This window comes from Budorcas taxicolor, chromosome 19, assembly GCF_023091745.1.
Source record: "Budorcas taxicolor isolate Tak-1 chromosome 19, Takin1.1, whole genome shotgun sequence".
Classification (NCBI taxonomy): domain Eukaryota; kingdom Metazoa; phylum Chordata; class Mammalia; order Artiodactyla; family Bovidae; genus Budorcas; species Budorcas taxicolor.
The window spans coordinates 7,529,623-7,555,011 of NC_068928.1; the positions used below are offsets into that span (position 1 = coordinate 7,529,623).

The following is a 25,389-nucleotide window of genomic DNA, read 5'->3' on the forward strand; positions in this document are numbered from 1 at the left end:
CCTCCCTGTCCACGAGGCCCCGCCCCGTCAGGCCCCGCGGCCTCGCGGTCACATCTCACACCTTCTCGCAGCCCCCGCGCTCCTGCCGAGGCCCCGTCCCCCCGCCCCCGATCTAACCCCTCCCCTTGTCGAGGCCCCGCCCCGTCGGGCCCCGCGGCCTCGCGGGCGCACCTCACACCTCCTCGCAGCCCCGGCGCTCCCGCCGCGGCCCCGCCCCCCGGTCTAGCCCCGCCCCCCGGTCTAGCGCCGCCCCGTCAGGCGCCGCCCCGTCGGGCCCCGCGGCCTCGCGGGCGCACCTCACACCTCCTCGCAGCCCCGGCGCTGCGGCTGAGGCCCCGCGCCATAACCGGTGGCCCCGGCGGTGCCGGCCTCTCCCGCGGAGTCCGCACACCCGGCGAGACTCGCGGCGACGCGAGGGCGACAGCAAGGCCGGGGGCCTGGGCCCCGGAGCCGAGCCCCCAGCCCCACACGAGGTAGGCCGGGCGCGCGGGCGGGGAGGGCACCCTGGTCGCTGAGGCCGCGCGGTGGGCGGGCCCGTGGGGCCCTGAGCCCCCGAGGCGCGCGCGTGCCGGGCCTGGCTTAACGGCTGCGGGCGAGGCCCGTGCACCACGGCGCGCCAAGGCCGGGCGCCGCGCCGGCTTCCTCGTGGGGAGCGGCCTCCACAGTGGGGTCGCTCCCCTCCCCACGGCCTGGCGAGGACTGGGCGCGGGACGGGAGCGTGACGGCCCCGGGCGCCCACCCTTCGGCTAGGCATGTCGGTGACCCTGAGGCTCCGGGGTCCGGCCGTGGGGAAGGCGGGGCGCGCGCGGCCACCTGGACAGACAGGGAGGGAGGCTGCAGGGGGACAGCGAGATCGTGGAGGACCCGCCCGCTTCTCTCCTAGCCAGACGCCGTCCTTGGAAAAGATGGGAGGCCAGGAGCGGCCGGCGCCCCCCGCCAGCCTGTTTGCGGACGGGCACCTGGTCCTGTGGACGCTGTGCTCGGTGCTGCTGCCTGTGTTCATCACCTTCTGGTGCAGCGTCCAGCGGTCGCGCCGGCAGCTGCACCGCAGGGACATCTTCCGCAAGAGCAAGCACGGCTGGCGCGACACGGACCTGTTCAGCCAGCCCACCTACTGCTGTGTGTGCGCGCAGCACATCCTGCAGGGCGCCTTCTGCGACTGCTGTGGGCTGCGCGTGGACGAGGGCTGCCTCAAGAAGGCCGACAAGCGCTTCCCCTGCAAGGAGATCATGCTCAAGAGTGACAGCAAGGCCGTGGACGCCATGCCCCACCACTGGATCCGGGGAAACGTCCCCCTGTGCAGTTACTGTGTGGTTTGCAAGCAGCAGTGCGGCAACCAGCCCAAGCTCTGCGATTACAGGTACGGCTTCGGTGGGTCCTGATTGCCCCACAGTGCTTGGAGGGAGTCAAGCTTTTCAAAGTGGATGTCAGCAGCCTGCTTTGATCGCCACAAAAGACCTCACGGGCCCACTTAGAGGAAACAAGTTAATATATCGCCCTGGAATGGTGGAACGAGGCAGCTTTGCAGTAGTTATTTGTCGAGCGCTTCTGGCCCACACTCCTTAGCCAGCCTGCCCTTTTTGGGCAATAAAACTTGGCTCTTAACTTCCATCCAGAGGGCTCCAAGTGCTGCAGACTTTACGGCCAGTGTAGGTTATATTTTAACTTTTGCTAGTTATTGATTAGCTCCATTTTGCATAAAGAAAAATGAAGTATGGACCAGTTAATTTTTCCCTAAAATTGCAAAACTGATTCATCCTGGGTTTTGTATTATGAATGTACAATGAAAACTAGTGTCCTTCCAGGGCAGCACTTTAGGTATCTCTTTTTAATATTGGTTTGGTGCTATAGTGCACACTCCGAAAGAACACTTAAAGGAATACTCCTTTTGCCAGATGGTCTTTCAGGACCTTTGGTATCTTAAGCCAAGCGACTTTGATTAAGCCAAGAATATTTTAATAGCTTTTAAATACACATTTGTGTACTTAAATATTGTCTGAAAATAGGTGAAGCTGTTCTTTGCTTGTGTTAGACATTGGTAATAAAAGGGGATGCTTCTCTGCAGATTATCTGTGCTAATTCATTTTACATTTGAGAGAATTTGATAGAGAATTTTACTCAGTGGTAAAATAGAATTGGCCTTCAGAATTTCTAACCTCCAATACAGTCTTGTCTCTGCCTTAAGTCTGGACATCTTCACTGTGTTCGATTTTGTTTCTGACAAGTTGAAAAGTCCCTAGCCATGTTTAAGAACAGAAATAGAATACTGGCATGAGATAGCAGGTTACTTTTTTTGTTTGTATTTTGTTTTTGAAAGTCCTTTTTGAAAATTAGCATGAGCACTGTTATATCAACAATTATTTCTAACATCTTACACATCAGATTAAGACTTTCAAAATATACTTTCAACAACTACAGTTTTATAACCATTTTTACTTGATATCTTTCAAATTTAGGTGTCCTTTTGGCCTCAGTGAGAGCTCAGTTACCAGTATCTTTTTAAAAATTTTTCATAATTCTCTTGCTAGTTAAACTTTTAGAGAATTGGGATTGGTTTAAATGAAGGCATGAATTAAGTATTATTTCCTTCCCTTCTTTTTGTCTGTGCAGAATTAGATTAAAATGATTTCTGTAAATATCTTAACTGCATTTCAGTTACTCCTTAGCAAATAATCACAGTGCTCTGATTCTCCAATTAAGTGATCTTTCTAAAAATACATATCTGATGGGGTCTCTGTTTAAAACCCTTCCATAACCCCCGTCACTTACAGTGATGGTCTTTCAGTATAAACCCCAGGTGCTTAACACGGTATATAAGGTCCTTGTGCTCTCTGGACCGTCCCTGCCCTTTTAGTCTTATCTACCACTGTCTGCATTAAGCTTTACGCACCAGCAACATCAGACTGGTTGTGGTTTCCTTTAAATACCAACTTTTCATATTACCCTTCTTTTCCTCAAGGCTGAAGTATCCTCTTCCTGGCTAGCTTCTTGGCATCCTTAATGACTGTCTTGTGCCCTTTCCTCCAGGAATCCTTCCCTAATCTACTCATCCCTGCCCCTAATTTTTCCTTCTTGATGATGACATAATATCCTGTGTATCAGTGGTTCTTGAAATAAGGTCCCCAGACTAGCAGCATCAGTATCACTCAGAAACTTGTTAGAAATGCAAATTCTAACACAGATTTAGATTAGCACACAGAATAAAAAGCAGATATTTGCATCTAACACAAAATGAAATAAAAATATTTGCATTATTTGAGACATACTTAAACCAAAAAATTATTTGTTACCTACAATCCAGATTTAACTGAGCATCTTCTATTTTTCCTGGCAACGTTAGCCTCACCCCAGACCCAGTGGATCAGAAACTTGGGCTGGGAACCAATAATCTTTGCTTTAACAGGCCCTGCAGGTGATTCTAAAGCTTAAGAATTACTGCTATATTTATGTACTTCTTAAACATGAGCCTCTGTCCTTGAAGACCTCCTTTTCCTCCTTAGCTTGTTCTCCGGGTTACTGAGCAGTCTCTCCCTAGCATGCTAGAACCCTTAACCCGTGGTAAAAATGGTTTCTTTACAATTTAGGAAATGTTTATTATTCCCAGAAGAAAGGGGCAGTGACCTGAAATATTAATAGTATGTATTCTGCAGTGCTCTGATTTATTTTAGCTGATCATTTTATGTAGGATTGCAGTCTGCTGTGACCTTCTGCAGGAATGAGATATTTCAGATAAAGAAACTAAATATTTATAACCTTTAAACACAGACCAGACTGTCCTTCTTTGGATTTTATCCAGCCCTGGGGAGGGCTCCTTCTGTGACTGCCTCACATTCTTAGGAAGTCCAAGATTTCAAGTAAACCATGAAGACTATTCCATTAGATAGAATTTCAAAGGGCCATGTGCTAACTGATTTTAAAACCTGCAACCCAGTTAAAAACTACAGAATAAGTGACAAAGGACTTTTAATTTGGTCCCATTGTCATATTTAGGTTTCCCATGCTAGGCATCTGTTTGGTGCCAGGCGCTGTGTTGGGCCCTGTTCCCCTGTAGCCGTCTTTCTTTCTTGTGTCTCCTGCTCCCACCTCGCCCATGGCAGAGTGTGTTTGCACCTAGCATCCTCTCATCTCTTGCCTCACGCTGCTTTTCTTTCTTCGCACCTCTCGTCTGACTAAAATAGGAAGTTGGGTTCTCTTTTTTAAGTATTCATTACGTTATTGAATAAAACTGTGTTCTGTCTCTTGTTAGGAAAACTTTTTGGTTTATATTATATTTCTATTTATAAAACACTTCTATTTATATCCTTTTCACTACACCCCACCCCTATACATACCCACTGTGATTAATAATACAAAACTTCTGACTCTTAGAAAGCAATATTGGCAACTTTAGGCTTTGATCTTAACTTTTTGATTTTACATTCTGTTGGTACGTGTTTATTCATTTCATTAATTATGTGAAACAATGAAAGAGAACAAGTTATCTTCTGGAGCAGAGGTGGGCCAACTTTTTCTATAAAGAGCCAAAGCTAAGCATTTCAGGCTTTGCAGAGCGTATGGCCTGTCATAATTAACTCACTCTCCCATCCATCATAGTGCAAAACCAGCAAGAGACATAAATGAATGAGGATCTATATTCCAGTGAAACATATTCCCAAACTAGGAGGCAGGTATGTTTGTAGTTTGTAGTTTGAACTCCTTTCTAACATGAATTTCTTAGGTGACCATCTCAGTTTCACATATAATTCTGTTGCCTCTTCCAGCATACTGAGAACTGGTCCCTTTTGGTAAAGTTACTAAGGGGCAACTTTAGAGAAACTAATAAGCAGTGTTGCCAGCAAGTGTTTTTTTTTTTTTTTTTTTGCCTTGTGAACTTTTTTTTAATAAGGCAGTCATACTCCTGCACAAAAATACTCATAGGGTCATGTTCTATGTGTTCATAAGATGATGAACATGATTATGATCATGATTATATTTACTTGTCAAAACTCAGAAAAGGTACGTATTTATAGATTTCATCATACATAAAATCAAAAGAAAAAATCTAAACAGTGATATGCCTGCTTGCTGAGGTATTTAGGAGATATTCTAATGTCTGCAATTTACTTTTGTGCACCAAAAAAAAAAAAAGCCTTCCCAGGTAGCTCAGATGGTAAAGAAACCACCTGCAGCGCAGGAGACCCCGGGTTTGATCCCTGCGTTAGAAAGATCCCCTTGGAGAAGGGAATGGCAACCCACTCCAGTATTCTTGCCTGGAGACTCCCATGGGTAGAGGAGCCTCACGGGCTACAGTCCATGGGTTCTCAGAGAGTCAGGCATGACTGAGGGGCTAAGCACGCATGAAATGGATAGACAGAAATGAAGCAAAGTAATTACAGTAAGTTACTAATGCTGGAATATGGGTGGTGGGCTTACCTGTGTTGCTGTTAAAAAATTTTTTTCTAATGCAAAACATTTGAAAAAGCAAGGAGACTACTCTTGTATTTTTGGAAATAGTTGCTGAAGTATTGAAAGGTGAAATTTCATTAATGTCCACAATTTTCTTTCCAAATGATTCATCAAAATATGAGTTTATTTTGAAAGAAAGAAAATATGAGAGAAAAATGTTAATTAAGAATCAGAGCTAAGGGTTGGTTTAAAGGTATTCATTTTGCTATTCTTTTGACATCTGTGTAAGGGTTTAAAATTTTTCAAAATAGGGAAAGAATAAAGATTATAAACAATCACTCAAAAACATGACTGCTAAAACTAAAATATTAAAATATTGCTATTAATGTCTTATTTTCCTATCAGATTTGAAATCTAGATCAAATAAAACACCAGTTACAAAATACATAAAGAAAACAGGTCCCAATTTTGATTATGGTATTTCTCAGGAAAAGTAGAGTGCTGCCTAAGGAGTGAGTATGTTGGCTTTACTTTCACAGAGCAAAGGCTGATAATAGCCATCATCTTGGTTAAAACAGTCTTTTCTGAAATTTATGAGAATTCAGTGAATGATAAAGGTGTCACAAATCAGTGGGATAGAAAAGATGACTTTATCAGTCGTGCTTGGACAAGTGCTCTTTGAGAGGAAAACAGTTAACTCTTCATATCACACTCTATACCAAAATAAACTCCAGATGGATTGAAGCAGGAATTGTTAGTTCATAGATAAGGTTCCAGAAAGCCTAACACTTTCACGAGATTCTCAGTGGAATCTGTAGCCCCAGAAGGTTAAGAAGCACTGGATTAAAGCTGAATTGTGAGGGGGGAAAATAGCTATAGGCGAATGTTTATCTAATTTGGAAAGGTAAAGGTCTTCAAAGCTTGAAAACATTTAAATAAACCACAAAGGGAATATAAATCTGTCTAGCAAAAAATAAACTTAAGTAGATTAAAGTAGTAAATTTAAGAGAAAACTGAAATATTTGCGGGAAATATGACAGAAAAGAAGTTGATATCCTACATCACTAACAGTTATTAAAACCTAGTAAAAGATAGGCTATGAATCAGTTCACAAAACAAGGCAGAAAAATTATTCAGCTTCATCTAGTGATCAAAGATCTCCAAATTAAAACAACGAAGTACTTTTCCACTCATCAAATTATCAAGGAAAAGTGTTGAGCGAGTATTAAATATGATGGACACCTTTGGATGCTGGTTGATACCATTCTGGACAGACATCTCAAGAAACTTAGGAAAATGCATGCCTTTTGATTCAGTAATTTGACTTCTAAAGATTCCAGGGAAGTAATCTCATTTATGTTTAAGGTTGTGCATCATGTTGTTTATACTTAGACAAACTATCTCTAAATTTTTTAGAAGGGGGAAGATTAAATGAATTATGTTATGTCCATGTGATGTGATATTATACATCTTTACAAGCTATGTTTTTTAAAAAAATACTTAATGGCATAGGACAGAATTCATGATACAATTTCTGAGGAAAAGTACCTCCAGACATATATACTTTGTTACCCCTAACATGAAAAATAAATATATGAGGACTATAAAACTGAGATTAAATATATCAAAAAGAGTAACTAGCTCTAGATGACTTTTATGTCTTTCTATATTTTCTAAATTCTCAAGCATAAGAGGCTTCCCTGGTGGCTCAGGAAAGAATCTGCCTGCAGTGCAGGAGACCTGGGTTTAATTGGCTGGATCGGGAAGATCTAGATTCTAGAATACCCACTTGCATGCCTTGCCTCCCATACCAGCAAATTTTACTCTGTCTTGAAAGTTGATAGCTTGGTGGGCTACAGTCCATGGGGTCACAAAGAGTTGCACACAACTGAGCAACTTCATTTTCACTTTCACTTAAAATAAAAAATCCTCCACTGATATGGTGAATTACTGCTTAATTTGATTTGTGCTTTGTTTCAGATTACTAGTTAAATTTGGGCTTCTGGTGGCTCAGCAGTATAGAATCCACCTGCAATGCAGGAGATGTGGGTTCAGTCCCTGGGGCAGGAAGATCCCCTGGAGAAGGAGAATGGCTACCAACTAGAGTATTCTTACCTGGAGAATTCCATGGACAGAGGAATCTGGCAGGCTACAGACCATGGGGTCACAAAGTGTCAGACACCACTGAGCGACTAACACTTTCACTTTCAAGCCAATATCACCTAAAATACACTTTTAAAAATTTATTCAAGTAGTTTATGAATATATATTGATGTTTAGAAACTCAAACAATACAAAAGAACGTAGAGTAAAAAATGAGTGTTTTTCTCATTCCTCAGTCCCACGTTTCTTCCCAGAGGAAACCGTTGTGAAATAATTCAGAGGGGTTTCCTTTCAGATTATTTTCAATAACAATACACTAGTTTAAAGTGTATAGTAGACAAGTAAGTGGAGGTAAAATACTTTGGCTTTATAAGCAATCAGTTGTAATTTCCCAAGCTTAGGTTGAAAGCAAGTGTTAACAAAGTCTATGATGCAAGTTATTTTACATTTTCTCTCTAACAGATCATGCAGATAATTATAATTTCAGCAGTAATTAGGATTCTTGAGTTAATAGCAGTAATTACTTGACAAAACTGAACATCCAACCGGAAAAAAACAACCTTAAAATAGAAGTCCAAAAGAGTTGACCTTGGGGTGAAAGAGTTTGTATCCTCTTTTTTTTTTTTTTTTAAGTTACAACCATTGTTTTCTGTTGGCCTGCTCTTATCTGTACAGTCAGATCTGCCTGATCCGTGAGTGGATTAAATACTTAGTAGATTAATAATAGAAACCTAAGACCTTTGCCAGTCTATTCTCATTTCATACAGGATTTAAACAGAGAGACAAATTTGAACATAAATGTCTCTGCCTGTAATTTAGATGTAAACGTATAGATTTGTTTCATATTAACTGCCAATAAGAAATTGACTGTTTTGCTATCTTTGCTGAAGTGGTCACAGATGGTTATAAATCAGGAGGTTTTCAGACTGGACCTTGAGGAACTCTTCAAGTACTGGGGCCAGTGCGGTGTTTAAGCTGCAGGCCTCTAGGCCTAATGACCCTTTTCCCGCCAAAGCCCAAATACATAGGACAGAGAACCATTATTCTAGACCAGCTTTGCTTACGTGGATTACATCTACTGATATTTACCACATTATAAATTAAAACTGAGAAATGGTTAAAATATTCACTTTAAAAATAATACTGGTAACAAAATATTTTGTGAAAATAGAGGAAAGTGACATCGTTTTATATTTTTTATGTGGAAGTCAGCCAGAGGCTTGTATCTCTTTCTGCATTCAGTCCATTGATTTGGCACATACCATAAAGCTTCCAGAAAATTCTACTGTATGCTTTTGATAGAAATGAAGGTGAAATAACATCTTATATTACTATTAAAATGGTTTCAACCTCAGAGACACCCTGAAACGATCTTCCCTAGACCACACTTTAAGAACTACTGTTAAACAAGTTTATTCAAAGTTTATTGCTCTATTTTGACTATGTAGAAAGCAATTATAAATTTTTATTTGCCAGATTTTTTCATTGGTGATGAGATTACAATTGTTTTTTTGACAAAAATGATTGGTTTACAGATTAGTATGATTATGGTTTCCAGTTAATTATTATCTGTTTTTTTCCTTCCCTCAGGTGCGTTTGGTGTCAGAAAACAGTACATGATGAGTGTATGAAAAATAGCTTAAGGAATGAAAAGTGTGATTTTGGAGAATTCAAAAACCTCATCATTCCACCAAGTTATTTAACCTCCATTAATCATATGCGTAAAGACAAAAAAACAGATTATGAAATGGTAATCAGAGTTTATTTTTCTTTACATAATTGATTTCCACAAAGTTATTTAAGTCAGTGTGAAACACTGAGAACTGTGTGTGTGCGAAGAATCATTATGGTAAGCCATGATACCCTACCCACTTCCTAAAGATGTGCCATGAAGTTTGGCACTTGAGTTCCGTCAGGTCTAAGGAGAAATTGGGATGTGTTATATTTTGGGCTTCCCTCGTAGCTCACTTGGTAGAGAATCTGCCTATAGTGCAGGAGACCCAGGTTCGAGTCCCGGGTCGGGAAGATTCCCTGGAGAAGGAAATGTCAGCCCACTCTAGTATTCTTGCCTGGAAAATCCCATGGACAGAGGAGCCTAGACAACTTAGCGACTAAACCACCACCACCATATTGTGAAAGTGAAAGTGTTAGTCGCATGGACTGTACCCCCCAGCCCTCCAGGAGCCCTCCAGGCTCCTCCGCCCGTGGGATTTTCCAGGCAAGAATACTGGAGCAGGTAGCCATAAGTCCCAGGAACCTGTATTTGTCTTAAGTTTTCAGATGACTGATGAACAGCCAGGTTTGGGACTCATTATTGTCGGTAAAAAGAAAACAGATTTTTTCTCACACATTGCTCTGAAGAGTGTTTTCCTTTGGAACCTCATATAGGGTACCTGGAGATAAGAATTTATGTTGCACATTAGATTCTGCCACAAATAATAGTGAACATTCCCACAAGGGAAGTCCAAAATAGACATTTTAAAATTTAAAAACATTATGTTTAATGTTATTGTGATACTTTTTTAAAAAAATACACAACCCCTTATGTCTCTGAATTCAGTCTGACATCATAGGAGACTGAGGATCACCAAGTAAAACCAGGGAACATCTTCATTAATGTTTATACCCATGAGGGGAAGGGGAGAGGAAAGAAGTGTTTAGGTTAGAGAAACAGGAATTTAACTTGATTTAGGGCTTTGTACAAATCTGGATTCTTGAGTCTGTTTCTGAATACACCATTCAAAAAAATCAAAAAGCTTGAAAATTAGAGTACAGCCAGAAAAGCACAGTCAGGGTTTAGAGAGCGGAGATGAATGTCCCTCCTATGAAGGGCTGAACTGTGTTGCCTGGGAGGCAAGACTAAACAATGATGCTTCAGGTGATTGAACACAACAGTTAGATGGAGGAACAAAGGAGATTATTCCTTATTTCAGCAATCAAAAGTAGAAAGTTACTGAAAGACAGATTTTTAACTCAGTTTAAGTCAAAACTTTCTAGTAATTTGATTTAGCAGTGGAATTCCTTGTTAAGTAAGTTCCTTCTTACATGAGTTACCCAAGTGTATACTGGATAACTTATCTAGAATAATGTAGAAGAGATTTATATTAATATATTAAGCAGAAATTAAATTAATTCATCTCTTTCCATTCTTAGAATTCTTTGATTTTTATATTGTACTTACTGGGATAGTTGGTTTTTCTCTCAGCAGATTTACAGCACTGTGGTTAATAAGTAATGAAAAACTACTCACTGTCTTTGAGATATTAAGGTCTTTTAACGCACATTGATTTCTTTAGCTCGCCTCTAAACTTGGAAAGCAATGGACTCCATTAATAATTCTGGCCAACTCTCGTAGTGGAACTAACATGGGAGAAGGATTGCTGGGAGAATTCAGGATCCTCCTAAATCCCGTCCAGGTAACCAAAGAGGAGACCTTTCTTTCTGTAGTAATCTTTTCCTTTTTAGTTGTACATTTTCCCTAAATTGTAATGGTTGTTAATGCTTTAAGCCAGTAATCACCTGGTTATAGGGAAGAATAATAATTATGAAAATAGTATTGAGCCGTCTGAATTTGTGGAGAAAGAGGGGTTCTCATGGTAGGGCTGTAAACGGCGCAGCAACTTTAGCAACCACTTGGACACTTTCTTAAAAATTCAAACCTAGATTTCCCATACCACATAGCACTTATAGGAATCTACCCAACAGAAACAAAAACATATATCCCGCAGATGCTTTTGTGCAGATTTCCATAGCAGCATTTTTCATGATAGCCCAAAAGTGAAAAGCCCATCAGTCACTGGCTGGATAAAAGAAAATGTGACGTACCCATACGAATGGAATATTCAGTGATAAAAAGGAATGCTAGTATATACATACTACAAATTAGATGACCCTCAAAAACATGCTGAGTGAAAGAAGCACAGTGCAGGGGATCGGTACCGTATAACTCCTTTCATATGATCTGTTCAGAAAAGGTAAATCTGTAGAGCCAGAGAGTAAATCAGTGATGGCCTAAGACTAGGGCTGGAAATTAGGAGTGACTGATGGACACTTACTAATGGGAAATCTTACTGGAGCAGCGAAAATGTGCTAAACCGAATGATGCACAGCTCACTAAGCTTCCTAAAATTCATTTAGTTGTTGACTTTAAATCAGTGAATTTCATTATATGTAAGTTATACCTCAGTTTTAAAAGTAAGAATAAAAGGTTCATGCCATTGAGACTGAGATGACATGCTAGCAGCTTCTACTTTGAAAAACTAAACAACCCATTGTGCAGCAATCATTCTTTCCAATTTGTAATTTTCCCTTTCAACATTGTACAACTTAAGAAAATATAAAAATAATTTTAAAAGGAAAGAGAAAGGGAAGTTCCCTGGGAGTTCAGTGGTTAGGACTTGGCATTTTCACTGCCATGGCCTGGGGTTCAACCCCTGGTTGGGGACCTAAGATCACACAAGCCTCGCAAGGCCAAAATAAATAAAATTTTAAAATAGAGAAAATCACCTGCTGTACCTCTATACAGATACATCAGTTGTTTTCATTTGTCCATGTTCTTTCCATGAATTGTGCATGTGTTTATATACTGGCATTTCTTTAAAAGTAATCTAAGTTTGCATTTACCTAAAAGTATATTCTCCCGTGTTGCAACCTGCTGCTGCTACTGCTGCTGCCAAGTCGCTTCAGTCGTGTGTCCGACTCTGTGCGACCCCAGAGATGGCAGCCCACCAGGCTCCCCCGTCCCTGGGATTCTCCAGGCAAGAACACTGGAGTGGGTTGCCATTTCATTCTCCAAAGCGTGAAAGTGAAGTCGCTCAGTCGTGTCCGACTCCTAGTGACCCCGTGGACTGCAGCCCACCAGGCTCCTCCATGGGATTTGAAAAACTAAACAACCAGGGATTGAACCCCAGGCTGATGGCAGTGAAAATGCCAAGTCCTAACCATTGAACTCCCAGGGAACTTCCCTTTCTCTTTCCCTTTAAAATTAGTTTTATATTTTCTTAAGTTGTGTAATGTTGAAAGGAAAAATTACAAGTTAGAAAGAATGATTGCTGCACAATGGGTTGTTTAGTTTTTCAACTAAATCCCATCCGTGGGATTTGCCGGGCAAGAGTACTGGAGTGGGTTGCCATTGCCTTCTCCAGTGTTGCAGCCCAGTCCTCATAATTATATATGTGATGACTGAGAAACCGTCAAGTGGATGTATCCATATTTATACAGTCTCCTGCTGATGGCAGTCGAGTTTGTCTCTACAATTGTATGATTATAAATAATGCTGCACTGAATATCTTTATACACAGTTTTTTCATCTTTTGAAATACTTTCCTAGATCATTTATAGAATTATAGGTATTATGGATCCTTCCATCTTTATGTCATTTCACTCATATTGCAAACTTGTTCTCCAGAAATGTGTACTACTTGCGCTAATAATGGATTTTTAAAGCCCGTGCAGAACAGGCAGCGCTAGTTAGAGGTGAACTTAGCACAGCCTGGCTTTAGGGAACATGAAGGTGGCGGTATTGTACAGTGGATAGAAGACAGGGTTCGACTTCTCTGTCAGCACTTAATTACCAGAGGCAGCGCGGGCAAGTTCTCTAGCCTCCCTGTGTCTCCATCTCCAGTAGACTGCTGTTTGCTCGTGCTTTTCAGGGGCCACCTCAGGGCTTCCCTGGTGGCTCAGCTGGTACAGAATCCGCCTGCCACATGGGAGACCTGGGTTCCATCCCTGGGTCGGGAAGACCCCCTGGAGAAGGGAAAGGCTACCCACTCCAGTTTTCTGGTCTGGAGAATTCCATGGACTATATAGTCCATGGGATCGCAAAGAGTTGGACACGACTGAGCGACTTTCACTCACTTCACTCAGGATGAGCCACAGTGAGTATAGTCTGGTATACTGCCCAGCATAAAGATAAATGCCAGCGTTGTTATTTAAGCACATCTAGGTCCTCATCTAGAGGGAAATTATCCTCACAGGTGGGTGACAGTGTGGGGTAAAATAATTTTTTCCTTTTCTTTCACATTATAGGTTTTTGATATTACTAAAACTCCCCCCATCAAAGCCCTACAACTTTGTACTCTTCTTCCCTATGACTCAGCTCGAGTGCTTGTCTGTGGAGGGGATGGGACTGTCGGCTGGGTCCTGGATGCCCTTGACGAAATGAAGATTAAGGTATCCATCCTTAAGATCTCCTTGCCTCTCACAGAAGCACTTCCAAGAAAGTTACACAGTATTTGTGGTTATAGTTTTTATTATGCAGGTGAATATTAGAAGACCTTGCCAACCTTGAATATTGTGATTGAGCAGTTACTATTTGTATCTTTATTGCTTTGGGCTTTAAATTTTACCAAATATTATTACCCTCCAAATAGTCTGAAGAGAAAAATCTAAAATAATCTTCTGTATTGTAGGGGCAAGAGAAATACATTCCACAAGTTGCAGTCTTGCCTCTGGGAACAGGCAATGATCTATCCAATACCTTGGGGTGGGGAACAGGTTATGCGGGAGAAATCCCAGTTGCACAAGTCTTAAGAAACGTGATGGACGCAGATGGAATTAAACTAGATAGGTAAGTTATACTTACCCTCAAAAGTGATTGCTTGAGCTTTGGGAATATTGCTTGAATTATGAACGAGGACTTGTGTAGTTATAAAGGTAAATGTGGTTTAAATGTAAAAGACTGGGTCAGTTGCACTTACGTGTGGACACTGGCGTCTTATTTTGCTGCTGTATATTGTGTTGTTATGTAAATCATAATTTAGGTAACAAGTTAGGCTGAGTACTCCTCTCAAGATTTACACAGTCATTTAAATGTGTTCATTTCCCAAAAGCTGTTTTAATAGAAGAACCTTATCTACCAGACATCCAGAGTTGATTGGTAATAATTATAATTAACTGACAGTTAATTTGTTAGTAATTACTGATTTTTTTTAAACTTGTTTTTTAGATGGAAAGTTCAAGTAACAAATAAAGGATACTACAACTTAAGAAAACCCAAGGTATGTTTTTAGGGCTGCAGTTGCTAGTGGTTTCAGCAGACATGACGGGGTGCTTCCACCATGGCACTGCAGTGGGACGCAGTGACAGGCGCTTATCTCTGGGGAGCTGGTTATGGAGCAGGCTGCAGGTGTGCCTGGTTCTCCCCTGGTAGATCAGGCGGGAAAGATTTCAGGGGAAGTGACATGGGAGTTGGTCCTTAAATGTAAATACGATTTAGATCAACAGAGAAAGAAACAGAAGTCTCCCCAGGCGGAGGAAGCAGACTGGCGGGTGCCAGCTTGGTCAGTAAATGGCGGATATTACAGAGGCAGCGCAGCGACGGCAGATGGGTATTTTAGGAAGATGCATTGGATTTTGGTTTCCTCAGAGTGTGTGCCCAGGAGCGGGATTGCTGGGCCATATGGTAGTGCTCTTTTTAGTTTTTAAGGAGCCTCCATACTGGTCTCCACAGTGGCTCTATCAGTTTGCATTCCTGCCAACAGTGCAAGGGGGTTCCCTTTTCTCTGTACCCTCTCCAGCATTTATTGTTTGTAGATTTTATGATGATGGTCGTTCTCACCAGTGGGAGATGATACCTCACTGTAGTTTTGGTCTGCATTTCTCTAATAATTAGTGACGTTAAGCGTCTTTTCATGTGCCTCTTTGCCGTCTGTATTGTCTTCCTTGCAGAAAATCATAAGTAGAAAAGATACATGCCCAGTGTTCATTACAGCACTGTGTACGTGGCAGCAGCCTAACTGTCCAGCGACAGGCGCGTCGTAAAGCAGATGTGGTGAATGTGTGCAGTGGGCATCATTTCAGTTCAGCCCCTCAGTCGCGCCTGACTCTGGCCCCACGGACTGCAGTGCACCAGGCTTGCCTGTCCATCACCAGCTTCCAGAGCTCACTCAAACTCATGTCCACTGAGTCGGTGATGCCACCCAGCCATCTCATCCCCTGTCATCCCCTTCAATCTTTCCCAGCATCGGGGTCTTTTCCAGTGAGTCAGTTCTTCGCATCAGGTGGCCAAAGTATAGCAGCTTCAGCTTCAGCATCAGTCCTTCCAATGAATATTCAGGACTGATTTCCTTTAGGACTGACTCATTTGATCTCCTTGCAGTCCAAGACTCTCAAGAGTGTTCTCCAACACCATAGTACAAAAGCATCAATTCTTTGGTGCTCAGCTTTCTTTATGGTCCAACTCTCACATCCATATATGACCACTGAAAAAAACATAGCTTTGACTATACTGACCTTTGTCAACAAAGTAATCTCTCTGCTTTTTAATATGCTGTCTAAGTTGGTCATCACTTTTCTTCCAAGGAGCAAGCATCTTTGAACTTCATGGCTGCAGTCACCATCTGCAGTGATTTGGGAAACCACAGAAATAAAGTCTGTCACTGTTTCCATGTTCCCCCATCTATTTGCCATGAAGTGATGGGACCGAATGCCATGATCTTCGTTTTCTGAATGTTGAGTTTTAAGCCAACTTTTTCACTCTCTTCTTTCACCTTCATCAAGAGGCTCTGTAGTTCCTCTTCGCTTTCTGCCATTAGAATGTTGTCATCTGCATATCTGAGAATATTGATGTTTCTCCCTGTAGTCTTGATTCCAGCTTGTGCTTCATCCAGTTCAGCATTTTGCATGATGTACTCTGCGTATAAGCTAAATAAACAGGGTGACAATATACATCCTTGACGTACACCTTTCCAGATTTTGAACCAGTTTGTTGTTCCATGTTCAGTTCTAACTGTTGTTTCTTGACCTGCATAGAGATTTCTCAGGAGGCAGATAAGATAGTCTGGTATTCCCATCTTTTGAAGAATTTTCCACAGTGCGTTGTGATCCACACAGTTAAAGGCTTTAGTATAGTCAGTGAAGTAGAAGTAGATGTTTTTCTGGAATTCTCTTGCTTTTTCTATAATCCAGTGGATGTTGGCAATTTGATCTCTGCTTCTTCTACCTTTTCTAAATCCAGCCTGAACATCTGGAAGTTCATGGTTCACATACTGTTGAAGCCTCACTTGGAGAATTTCAAGCATTACTTTGCTAGTGTGTGATATGAGTGCAATTGGGTGGTAGTTTGAACATTCTTTGGGATTGGAATGAAAACAAACCTTTTCCAGTTCTGTGGCCACTGCTGAGTTTTCCAAATTTGCTGGCATATTGAGTGTAGCACTTTCACAGCATCCTCTTTTAGGATTTGAAATAGTTTAGCTGGAATTCCATCACCTCCACTAGCTTTGTTCATAGTGATGCTTCCTAAGGCTCACTTGACTTCACATTCCAGGATGTCTGGCTCTAGGTGAGTGATCACACCATCATGATTATCTGGGTCATGAAGATCTTTTTTGTGTAGTTCTTCTGTGTATTCTTGGCACCTCTTCTTAATATCTTCTGCTTCTATTAGGTCCATACCTTTTCTGTCCTTTATTGTGCCCATCTTTGCATGAAATGTTCCTTTGGTATCTCTAATTTTCTTGAAGAGGTCTCTAGTCTTTTTCATTCTATTTTCCTCTATTTCTTTGCATTGATCACTGAGGAAGGCTTTCTTATCTCTCCTTGCTATTCTTTGGAAATCTGCATTCAGATGGGTATATTTTTCCTTTTCTCCTTTGCCTTCCACTTCTCTTATTTTTTCAGCTATTTGCAAGGTCTCCTCAGAGGAGATAAAAATGCCGTTTTACCTTTTTGCATTTCTTCTTCTTGGGATGGTTTTGATCACCGCCTCCTGTACAATGTTACAAACCTCCATCCATAGTTCTTCAGGCACTCTTTCTATACTCAGCCATAAAAAGGAATTATATTGGGTCATTTATAGAGATGTGAATGGCCCTAGAGTCTGTCATACATAGTGAAGTAAGTCAGAGAGAGAAAAACAAATATTGTATATTAATGCATATATGTAGAATCTAGAAAAATGGTACTGATGAACCTTGCAAATCCTGATTTGCAAGTCAGGAGTAGAGATACAGACATAGAGAATGGACTTGGGGACACAACAAGGGAAGGAAAGGGTGGGATGAATCAGATTAGCATTGACATATATACACACTGCTGCTGCTGCTGCTGCTGCTAAGTCACTTTAGTCATGTCCGACTCTGTGCAACCCCATAGACGGCAGCCCACCAGGCTCTGCCGTCCCTGGGATTCTCCAAGCAAGAACACTGGAGTGGGTTGCCATTTCCTTCTCCAATGCGTGAAAGTGAAAAGTGAAAGTGAAGATGCTCAGTCCTGTCCGACTCTTAGTGACCCCGTGGACTGCAGCCTACCAGGCTCCTCCGTCCATGGGATTTTCCAGGCAAGAGCACTGGAGTGGGGCACCATCGCCAGCTGGTGGGAAGCTTCTGCATAACACAGGCAGCTCAGTTTGGTGCTCTGTGGTGACCTAGACAGGTGGGGTGGGGGAGTGGCCACGGGGAGAGATGTCCGAGAGCGAAGGGACATGTGTATACATATAGCTGATTCTCTTGGTGGTACAGCGGAAACTAAGGTAACATTGTAAAGCAGCTAAACTCCAATTTAAAATTAATAATATATAAAAACAAGAAAGAAAAAATACTGGGGATAATGTGAAAATAGGTAAGAAACCTGCATTATGACAAAACAAAGGGAATCTTAGGAGAACTACATACTTCCTCACCATAACGCAGCACCTTCCTCACTATGACTCAGCATTTCCAGACCATGACTCAGCACTTTCCCTGTTCAGAGACATTTTAGAAGTAGTATTGATCGAGACTTGGCAACTGATTGCTATTAGGGGAAGCGGGAAAGAAAACTTGACTACGAGATTTCTAGTCTTTGTGACAGGATGTGTGAAAATGACATTGACCAAAATAAGAAAAATAGGGTTTCAGGTGTGAATGGGAAGAAAATGCGTTAATATTCAGGGCATGCCAACCTTTAGTCTGTGACCCGCTGAACAAGAAGTCAGAAATGCAATCTGTTGCTCAGGGGGAAGACCCAGTGCAGCTCGGTTGAGGAACCCAGGCTGGATTGGGAAGTAAGATAAACTGAGCAGGCACCAATAGCCTAATGGAGACTGGAAAATTGAGAACCTGAGAAGTGCTGGAAGTAACAAGCAAATATAATGAGAACACAGGATTGGAAAGCCTGGGTGTAGAGTAGAACTGTTTAGATGTAGCATATTAACCAGAAATGGAAAGTGAAATTTTGTCTTAAAGAAGCCTTTAAACTGAGGCTTTATCTCTGGAAACATCACTGGATAGCATAAAATAGCTTATGTAAAAAGTAAATGACTCAGTTTTCATAAAGAACATAAAGACTAAGGTTTATACGTTGATTGAGTGACACAGGCATGGATGGAAGCATAATCTGCTGCTTACCCTTTTCCACAGGAATTCACAATGAACAACTATTTTTCTGTTGGACCTGACGCTCTCATGGCCCTCAATTTTCACGCGCACCGTGAGAAGGCCCCGTCTCTGTTTTCTAGCAGAATTCTTAATAAGGTGTGTTGGATAAAATAGCATTTCCTGCTTATCACCTAAGGTACAGTAAAAATCAATAGTTCAGTTATACCTAGCACTCTTTCAACTAGATTGAGATAGAACTAACTTACGGAAACATGTGCCTGCTCCATTTTGTGTAAGACTGTCAAATTCGATCCTTAAATGTATTTTATTAAAGTATTTTATAACCATGACAAAATTTTTTAACTGAGAGTTGCAGTGTTTTAGGGCATCTTTTGCTTAGATGCCTACTAAATGGAATATATGATAGCTTATCTTAAATGGCAACTAGAATTGGAAGTAAATTTAGGCAAGATGAATTTCTGATGAAGTCATTAGTGGAAAAATAGATTGAATAGGCCTGAAAAGACTCTAAAAGGCAAATGAGCTAAGAAAAGCAGCAGTTTGTTTACCACAGTTTTAACGGAGATCATCTCTGGTTTCTAGTACAATTGATTCCTTTGGTGGAACATTTGTCTTGGAATTTTTTTTAATGACTTCTGGTGATTGAGCAACAGGATGTGACAGAGAGATGCTGGTTCTGTTTTACAGTTATCTGCTGTTCCTGGTTCTGTTTTACAAATATTTGAAATTTACAAATAGCTCCCTTTTATTAATATAGTTACCAACACAATAGTGTTGCTGTTTATACAGTATGGTAATTAGCATCTCAATGCTTCCATCAACGTTTCTATATTCAAAAGTGATTATCAAATGTTTGCTAGATTTGCCTGTATTACTTCCATTAACTAATGTTAAGTACTAGGACAAGGTGAAATTTTCTTCATAAGGTGTAGCTTTTTGGATAAACTGGGAGAAAACACCATTTAAGCACAAACCACGTAATCCTGCTGCTGCTGCTGCTGCTAAGTCGCTTCAGTCGTGTCCGACTCTGTGTGACCCCATAGACGGCAGCCCACCAGGCCCCCCAGTCCCTGGGATTCTCCAGGCAAGAACACTGGAGTGGGTTGCCATTTCCTCCTCCAGTGCATGAAGGTGAAAAGAGAAAGGGAAGTCGCTCAGTCGTATCTGACTCTTAGTGACCCCATGGACTGTAGCCTACCAGGCTCCTCTGTCCATGGGATTTTCCAGGCAAGAGTACTGGAGTGGGTGCCATTGCCTTCTCCGACCTAATCCTACATTCCCCTAAGAAAATGGGCTGAACTGTAGTAATAATGGCATCTTCTCCCATCAGTCTGCAGTCCACTCTGTGGATACATGACTCAGTCGTCACATCAGGGAGCTTTGGTTCAGTGTCTTTTTTTAGCTTACAGGGCTTGTTAGATTGCTTTAATATCATATTTTCTGTCCCTTTCTCATAGGCTGTTTACTTATTTTATGGAACCAAAGATTGTTTAGTGCAAGAATGTAAAGATTTGAATAAAAAAGTTGAGGTAAGCTTTTAAACTTTTAGGTGGTCTCTGGACTATGAACTTTTTTTAAACAAAAATGCTGAATTTTCTATTAACATATTTCAATAACACGTATGGAGTATTTATTGTGTACCAGATACTTCTAAGTGCTTTATACACATTTTCCCACTAAATTTTCACCACAGCCTGTAAGGCAGATACTACTATATTCCCGTCACTCATGAAGCTGTTTGAAATTAAATAACTTGCCCAGGTTCACAGAGTGCCCAGGGATACAGGTAACCAGCGTTTAAACCCAGGTTTATGTAACTCCAGAGTCTGTGTAACTCTTATACTGAGCAGCGTCTGTTCATGCGTGATGACCAGTGTGAAGCTCTGTGACAACAGTGCCTGAGCCATGGACTCTCAGAGGAAGATGAAGCCCAAAGTTTAATTCCTGTTATGGTTGTGATGTATCTCTGTTATGTGCCATGCAGCATGGCCAAAAAAGAGTAAGGAAAGAGCCCAACAATAAACAGCTTAGGGAGAGAGTGGAAAATGAGCAGAGAGGGAGGAGCCTGACTGCACACGCAGCTCGGAAAGCTGCTGCAGTTAGACAGACTCTGAGCTCACAGCACAGGTGGAAGGGTGAGGCTGGCTGTGAGGAATGTTCCCTTCTGCTTTATCCTATTTCCTTTTTCCTGGACTTTGATTACTTGGGTAGAGTGAAGCGTATGACATAGCGCATTTTTTTGTCTAATCATCTGTTTATACAAAAATCACCTGTGATACCACCCATTAAATGCCAGGCACAGTTTCAGGTACTAGACGTACAGTGGCAGATCTCTCCCTGTCACTAAGTTTGCAGTCTGGAGAGAAGAGAGACATTTAAACCACCCTGTACTATGGCATAAGAAATAATATAAGGAAAATACGAAGTCTTACAGGAATTACATACACAGAAGAACTGTACAAAAAAGATCTTAAAGACCCAGATGACCACAATGGTGTGATCACTCATCTAGAGCCAGACATCCTGGAATGTGAAGTCAAGTGGGCCTTACAATGCGAACAAAATTAGTGGAGATGATGGAATTCCAGTGGAACTTTTTCAAATCCTAAAAGATGATGCTGTGAAAGTGCTGCACTCAGTATGCCAGCAAGTTTGGAAAACTCAGCAGTGACCACAGGACTAGAAAAGGTCAGTTTTCATTCCAATCCCAAAGAAGGGCAATGCCAAAGAATGTTCAGACTACCACATAATTGTATTCATCTCACATGCTAGCAAAGTAACGCTCAACATTCTCCAAGCCAGGCTTCAACAGTTCGTGAACCGTGAACTTCCAGATGTTCAGGCTGGATTTAGAAAAGGCAGAAGAAGCAGAGATCACATTGCCAGCATCCATTGGATCATAGAAAAAGCAAGAGAGTTCCAGGAAAACATCTACTTCTGCTTTATTGACTATGCCAAAGCCTTTAACTGTGTGGATCACAACAAATTGTGGAAAATTCTTCAAGAGATGGGAACACCAGACCACCTTACCTGCCTCCTGAGAAATAGGTATGCAGGTCAAGAAGCAACAATTAGAACTGGACATGGAACAACAGACTGATTCCAAATCGGGAAAGGAGTACGTCAAGGCTGTATATTGTCACCCTGCTTATTTACCTTATATGCAGAGTACATGATGCAAAATGCCAAACTGGATGAAGCACAAGCTGGAATCAAGATTGCTGGGAGAAATATCAATAACCTCAGATATGCAGATGACACCCCACTTATGGCAGAACGTGAAGAACTAAAGAGCCTCTTGATAAAAGTGAAGGAGGAGAGTAAAAAAGTTGGCTTAAAACTCAACATTCAGAAAACTAAGATTATGGCATCCTGTTCCATCACTTCATGGCAGATAGATGGAAACAGAGACTTTATTTTTTGGGGGGCTCTAAAATCACTGCAGATGGTGACTGCAGCCATGAAATTAAAAGATGCTTGCTTCTTGGAAGAAAAGCAATGACCAACCTAGACCGCATACTAAAAAGCAGAGACATTAACTTTGCCAACAAAGGTCCGTCTAGTCAAAGCTATGGTTTTTCCAGTAGTCATGTATGGATGTTGGACTATAAAGAAAGCTGAGCACTGAAGAATTGATGCTTTTGAACTGTGCTGTTGGAGAAGACTCTTGAAAGTCCCTTGGACAGCAAGGAGATCCAACCAGTCCATCCTAAAGGAAATCAATCCTGAATATTTATTGGAAGGACTGATGCTGAAGCTGAAACTCCAATACTTTGGCCACTTGATGCGAAGAACTGACTCATTGGAAAAGACCCTGATGCTGGGAAAGACTGAGGGCTGGAGAAGGGGACAACAGAAGATGAGATGGTTGGATGGCATCACCGACGCATTGGACTTGCATTTGATCAAGCTCCGGGAGTTGGTGATGGACAAGGAAGCCTGGCGTGGTGCAGTCCATGGGCTTGCAAAGAGTTGGACATGACAGCGACTGAACTGAACTGAACTGTACATAACCCACAGACTGGAAACTGTCTAGGGAAAGTGACTGATGAGGAAGTCTTTCTGGAAGAAGTTAACAGACTGTAATCTGCAAATTAAGACTTAGCTAAATAAAGGAGATAAACATTATTCTGGGCTAAGAACAACATGGGCAAAGGCCCAGAGGCAGGAGAGAACATAGCATATTTGAGTGTGTTCAGGCTGGAGTGTAGCCTGCAGGAGAGACAGTGGCGAGAGCTGATGCTGGAGAACCAGGCAGACACCAAGGTCACAGAGAAACTGGTGACTCGTTAAGGCACTTGGAGTTCATCGTGAACACTGAGTCCAGCCATTGAAGGGACGTAATCGGGATAAGTGTCAGTCTAACCAGCCTTTGAGAGGTGAGTAAGAGGCGAGCAGAGCTAGAGAAACAGTGGCTGCTGGACGAGGGTGCGGTCAGGAAAGACGGCGAGGGACGGAGACTCAGAAGTAGCATCGGTGGTTTTTCGTGCTTAATTGGTATGGAAGGTGAAGAGACAGAGGTCAAAGATAACTTCCAGGTTTCTAGTTAGGGGGGTGAGGACAGCTGGTGCTAACCTTTCCTGGGAAAGTAGATGGCAGAGAAGATGCTTAACTCAGCTTTGGGCATGAGAGTTTTAGGAGCCATAGTCAATGGGAAATGTTTTGTGGGCAGTTGGATATACAGATCTAGCCCAGTTCACTTTCCTGCACCAACAAAAAATTGCCATCAGCACAGAGATGGGAATTAGCAAGACAGAAGTAGCTCAGATTTCAATCCAGAGTGTGTAGAGAAGAGAAGGGAGCCCAGGACATGGTACATAGCTGTGTGAAATGCCTTCGGTGTGAGGCTGGGAGTGGAGCTCTCAGCAGTGGCAGAGGGACGCCCAGAGAAGTAGTCTGGTTCCCAGAAAGCAAAGGAAGAGAATATTTCAGGGAAAGAGGAAGGGGTTGTGGCAGTGTGAGATGCTGCTAAAACAGCCAGTTAGATAAAGCCTGAAAAAATAATGGGATGTAAGAAAAAGGATGTCTTTGATTTTAAAAAAATTCACTGTTATGATTCATTTATTGCAACAAACATTGAACAAATGAGAAAGGCTAGATTACCTGGGTAGGAAGCAGTCTTCCTGCCAGCTCTCACATGTATGTGAAAGTGGATAGGATTCTGAGTGGCTGTGTCTGAAAGTAGTGTGCCCTAAAGTAACTTACTCCTTGTATTTCTTTAAAGCTAGAGCTGGATGGTGAGCGAGTAGAACTGCCGAATTTGGAAGGCATCATCGTTCTGAATATCGGCTACTGGGGTGGCGGCTGCAGACTGTGGGAAGGGATGGGGGACGAGCCTTTCCCTCTAGCCAGGTATGCACACTTGCAAGCGGTTTCTTATGTCACTGGTTTCTTTAAAGCAGTCTGTTCTTTGTAGACTTTTAACATTTTTACCACAGATTTTCCTCTTGTATACCTCATTAGTATCAATAGTTAATAAGCTGATGGTCCACGTATGCTGAAAAGTAATTGTCCTGTTGTGGCTGGTTTTATTTTACCGCATCGCGTAATCCATGTTTCCTTTGTCCAATTTCAGGCATGATGATGGTTTATTGGAAGTCGTTGGAGTATATGGGTCTTTCCACTGTGCTCAGATTCAAGTGAAACTGGCGAATCCTTTTCGAATAGGACAAGCACATACAGTGCGAGTAGGTGAAATATTGCTACAATGGACTAATCTGTCCCATTTCTAAGCCATTGAGGTTTAGAAGATAATATACTATAGCCTTCCCTAAACCAACATGTGGTTTACAACCCATGCGATCAGTCATCCTCTACCCAGGCTGAATAGGATGGGGAAAGACAGGAAATATGGCCCTCGGTCCAGCTGAAGAAGTGAAGTGTTCAGTGAAAAAGAATCCCTTAAACAATTGAAGAATAAAATATATTCAGATTAATTTTCTAAGAGTGCATTGCTAAGAAATGTCCCTAAGAAGGGTTAAAGGACTCGAGATCTTATTAAGGAAGATTTTTCTGAGCTTTCTGGGGACTAACTCTTTTCTCATTTGTACCTGTAATTCTAGCTAATCTTGAAGTGCTCAATGATGCCAATGCAGGTAGATGGGGAGCCGTGGGCCCAGGGGCCCTGCACCGTCACCATAACCCACAAGACACACGCTCTGATGTTGTATTTCTCTGGAGAGCAAACAGATGACGACGTCTCTAGTGCTTCAGATCAAGAGGATACAAAGGAGACTGAGTAGATGGAGGAGGACGTGAGGACTCGGTGTAGAATCCTCGCAGACAACTAGATACCCATTCATCCGAAAAAGAACTGTCAACTAGCTTAGTCTTCATTTCATCAATAGTAGAGTGGGTATACGTTTATGTACATAACATTCCAAAAACAGCCAGACCTCCGGGTGTTCACAAATGCCTGGCCCTTTTGCAGCAAACACTTAGACCGTCCAGCACGAGCAAAGTCCCAGAACGCTCCACGAAGGCTCCGTGTCTGCGGGTAGGCTTGCTGACGTGTGTGCTCCCTCCTGGTCCCTATTCTTGAACCACACAGTGGATTGGACACGCATACCCAGCAAGGTGCGGG

At 42.0% G+C, this 25,389-nt stretch overlaps 1 protein-coding gene across 1 annotated transcript; it reads left to right on the plus strand.

Moving 5' to 3' along the window:
- The first annotated feature begins 752 nt into the window (after positions 1 to 752).
- On the plus strand, positions 753 to 25,048 carry DGKE (diacylglycerol kinase epsilon). Its single transcript, XM_052658865.1, has 11 exons — positions 753 to 1,360; positions 9,079 to 9,238; positions 10,785 to 10,904; positions 13,516 to 13,659; positions 13,899 to 14,056; positions 14,435 to 14,486; positions 18,828 to 18,941; positions 20,264 to 20,335; positions 24,031 to 24,158; positions 24,382 to 24,493; positions 24,869 to 25,048. Exons 1-11 carry the CDS (start codon positions 753 to 755, stop codon positions 25,046 to 25,048), a joined length of 1,848 nt encoding a protein of 615 aa, XP_052514825.1.
- The last annotated feature ends 341 nt before the right edge of the window (positions 25,049 to 25,389 follow it).

Coding starts and splice junctions, on each gene's coding strand:
- DGKE (XM_052658865.1), top strand. CDS start 753: ATGTCGGTGACCCTGAGGCTCCGGGGTCCGGCCGTGGGGAAGGCGGGG. Junction 14,057..14,434: donor GATGGAATTAAACTAGATAG/GTAAGTTATACT, acceptor CTTGTTTTTTAG/ATGGAAAGTTCAAGTAACAA. Junction 20,336..24,030: donor ATTTGAATAAAAAAGTTGAG/GTAAGCTTTTAA, acceptor ATTTCTTTAAAG/CTAGAGCTGGATGGTGAGCG.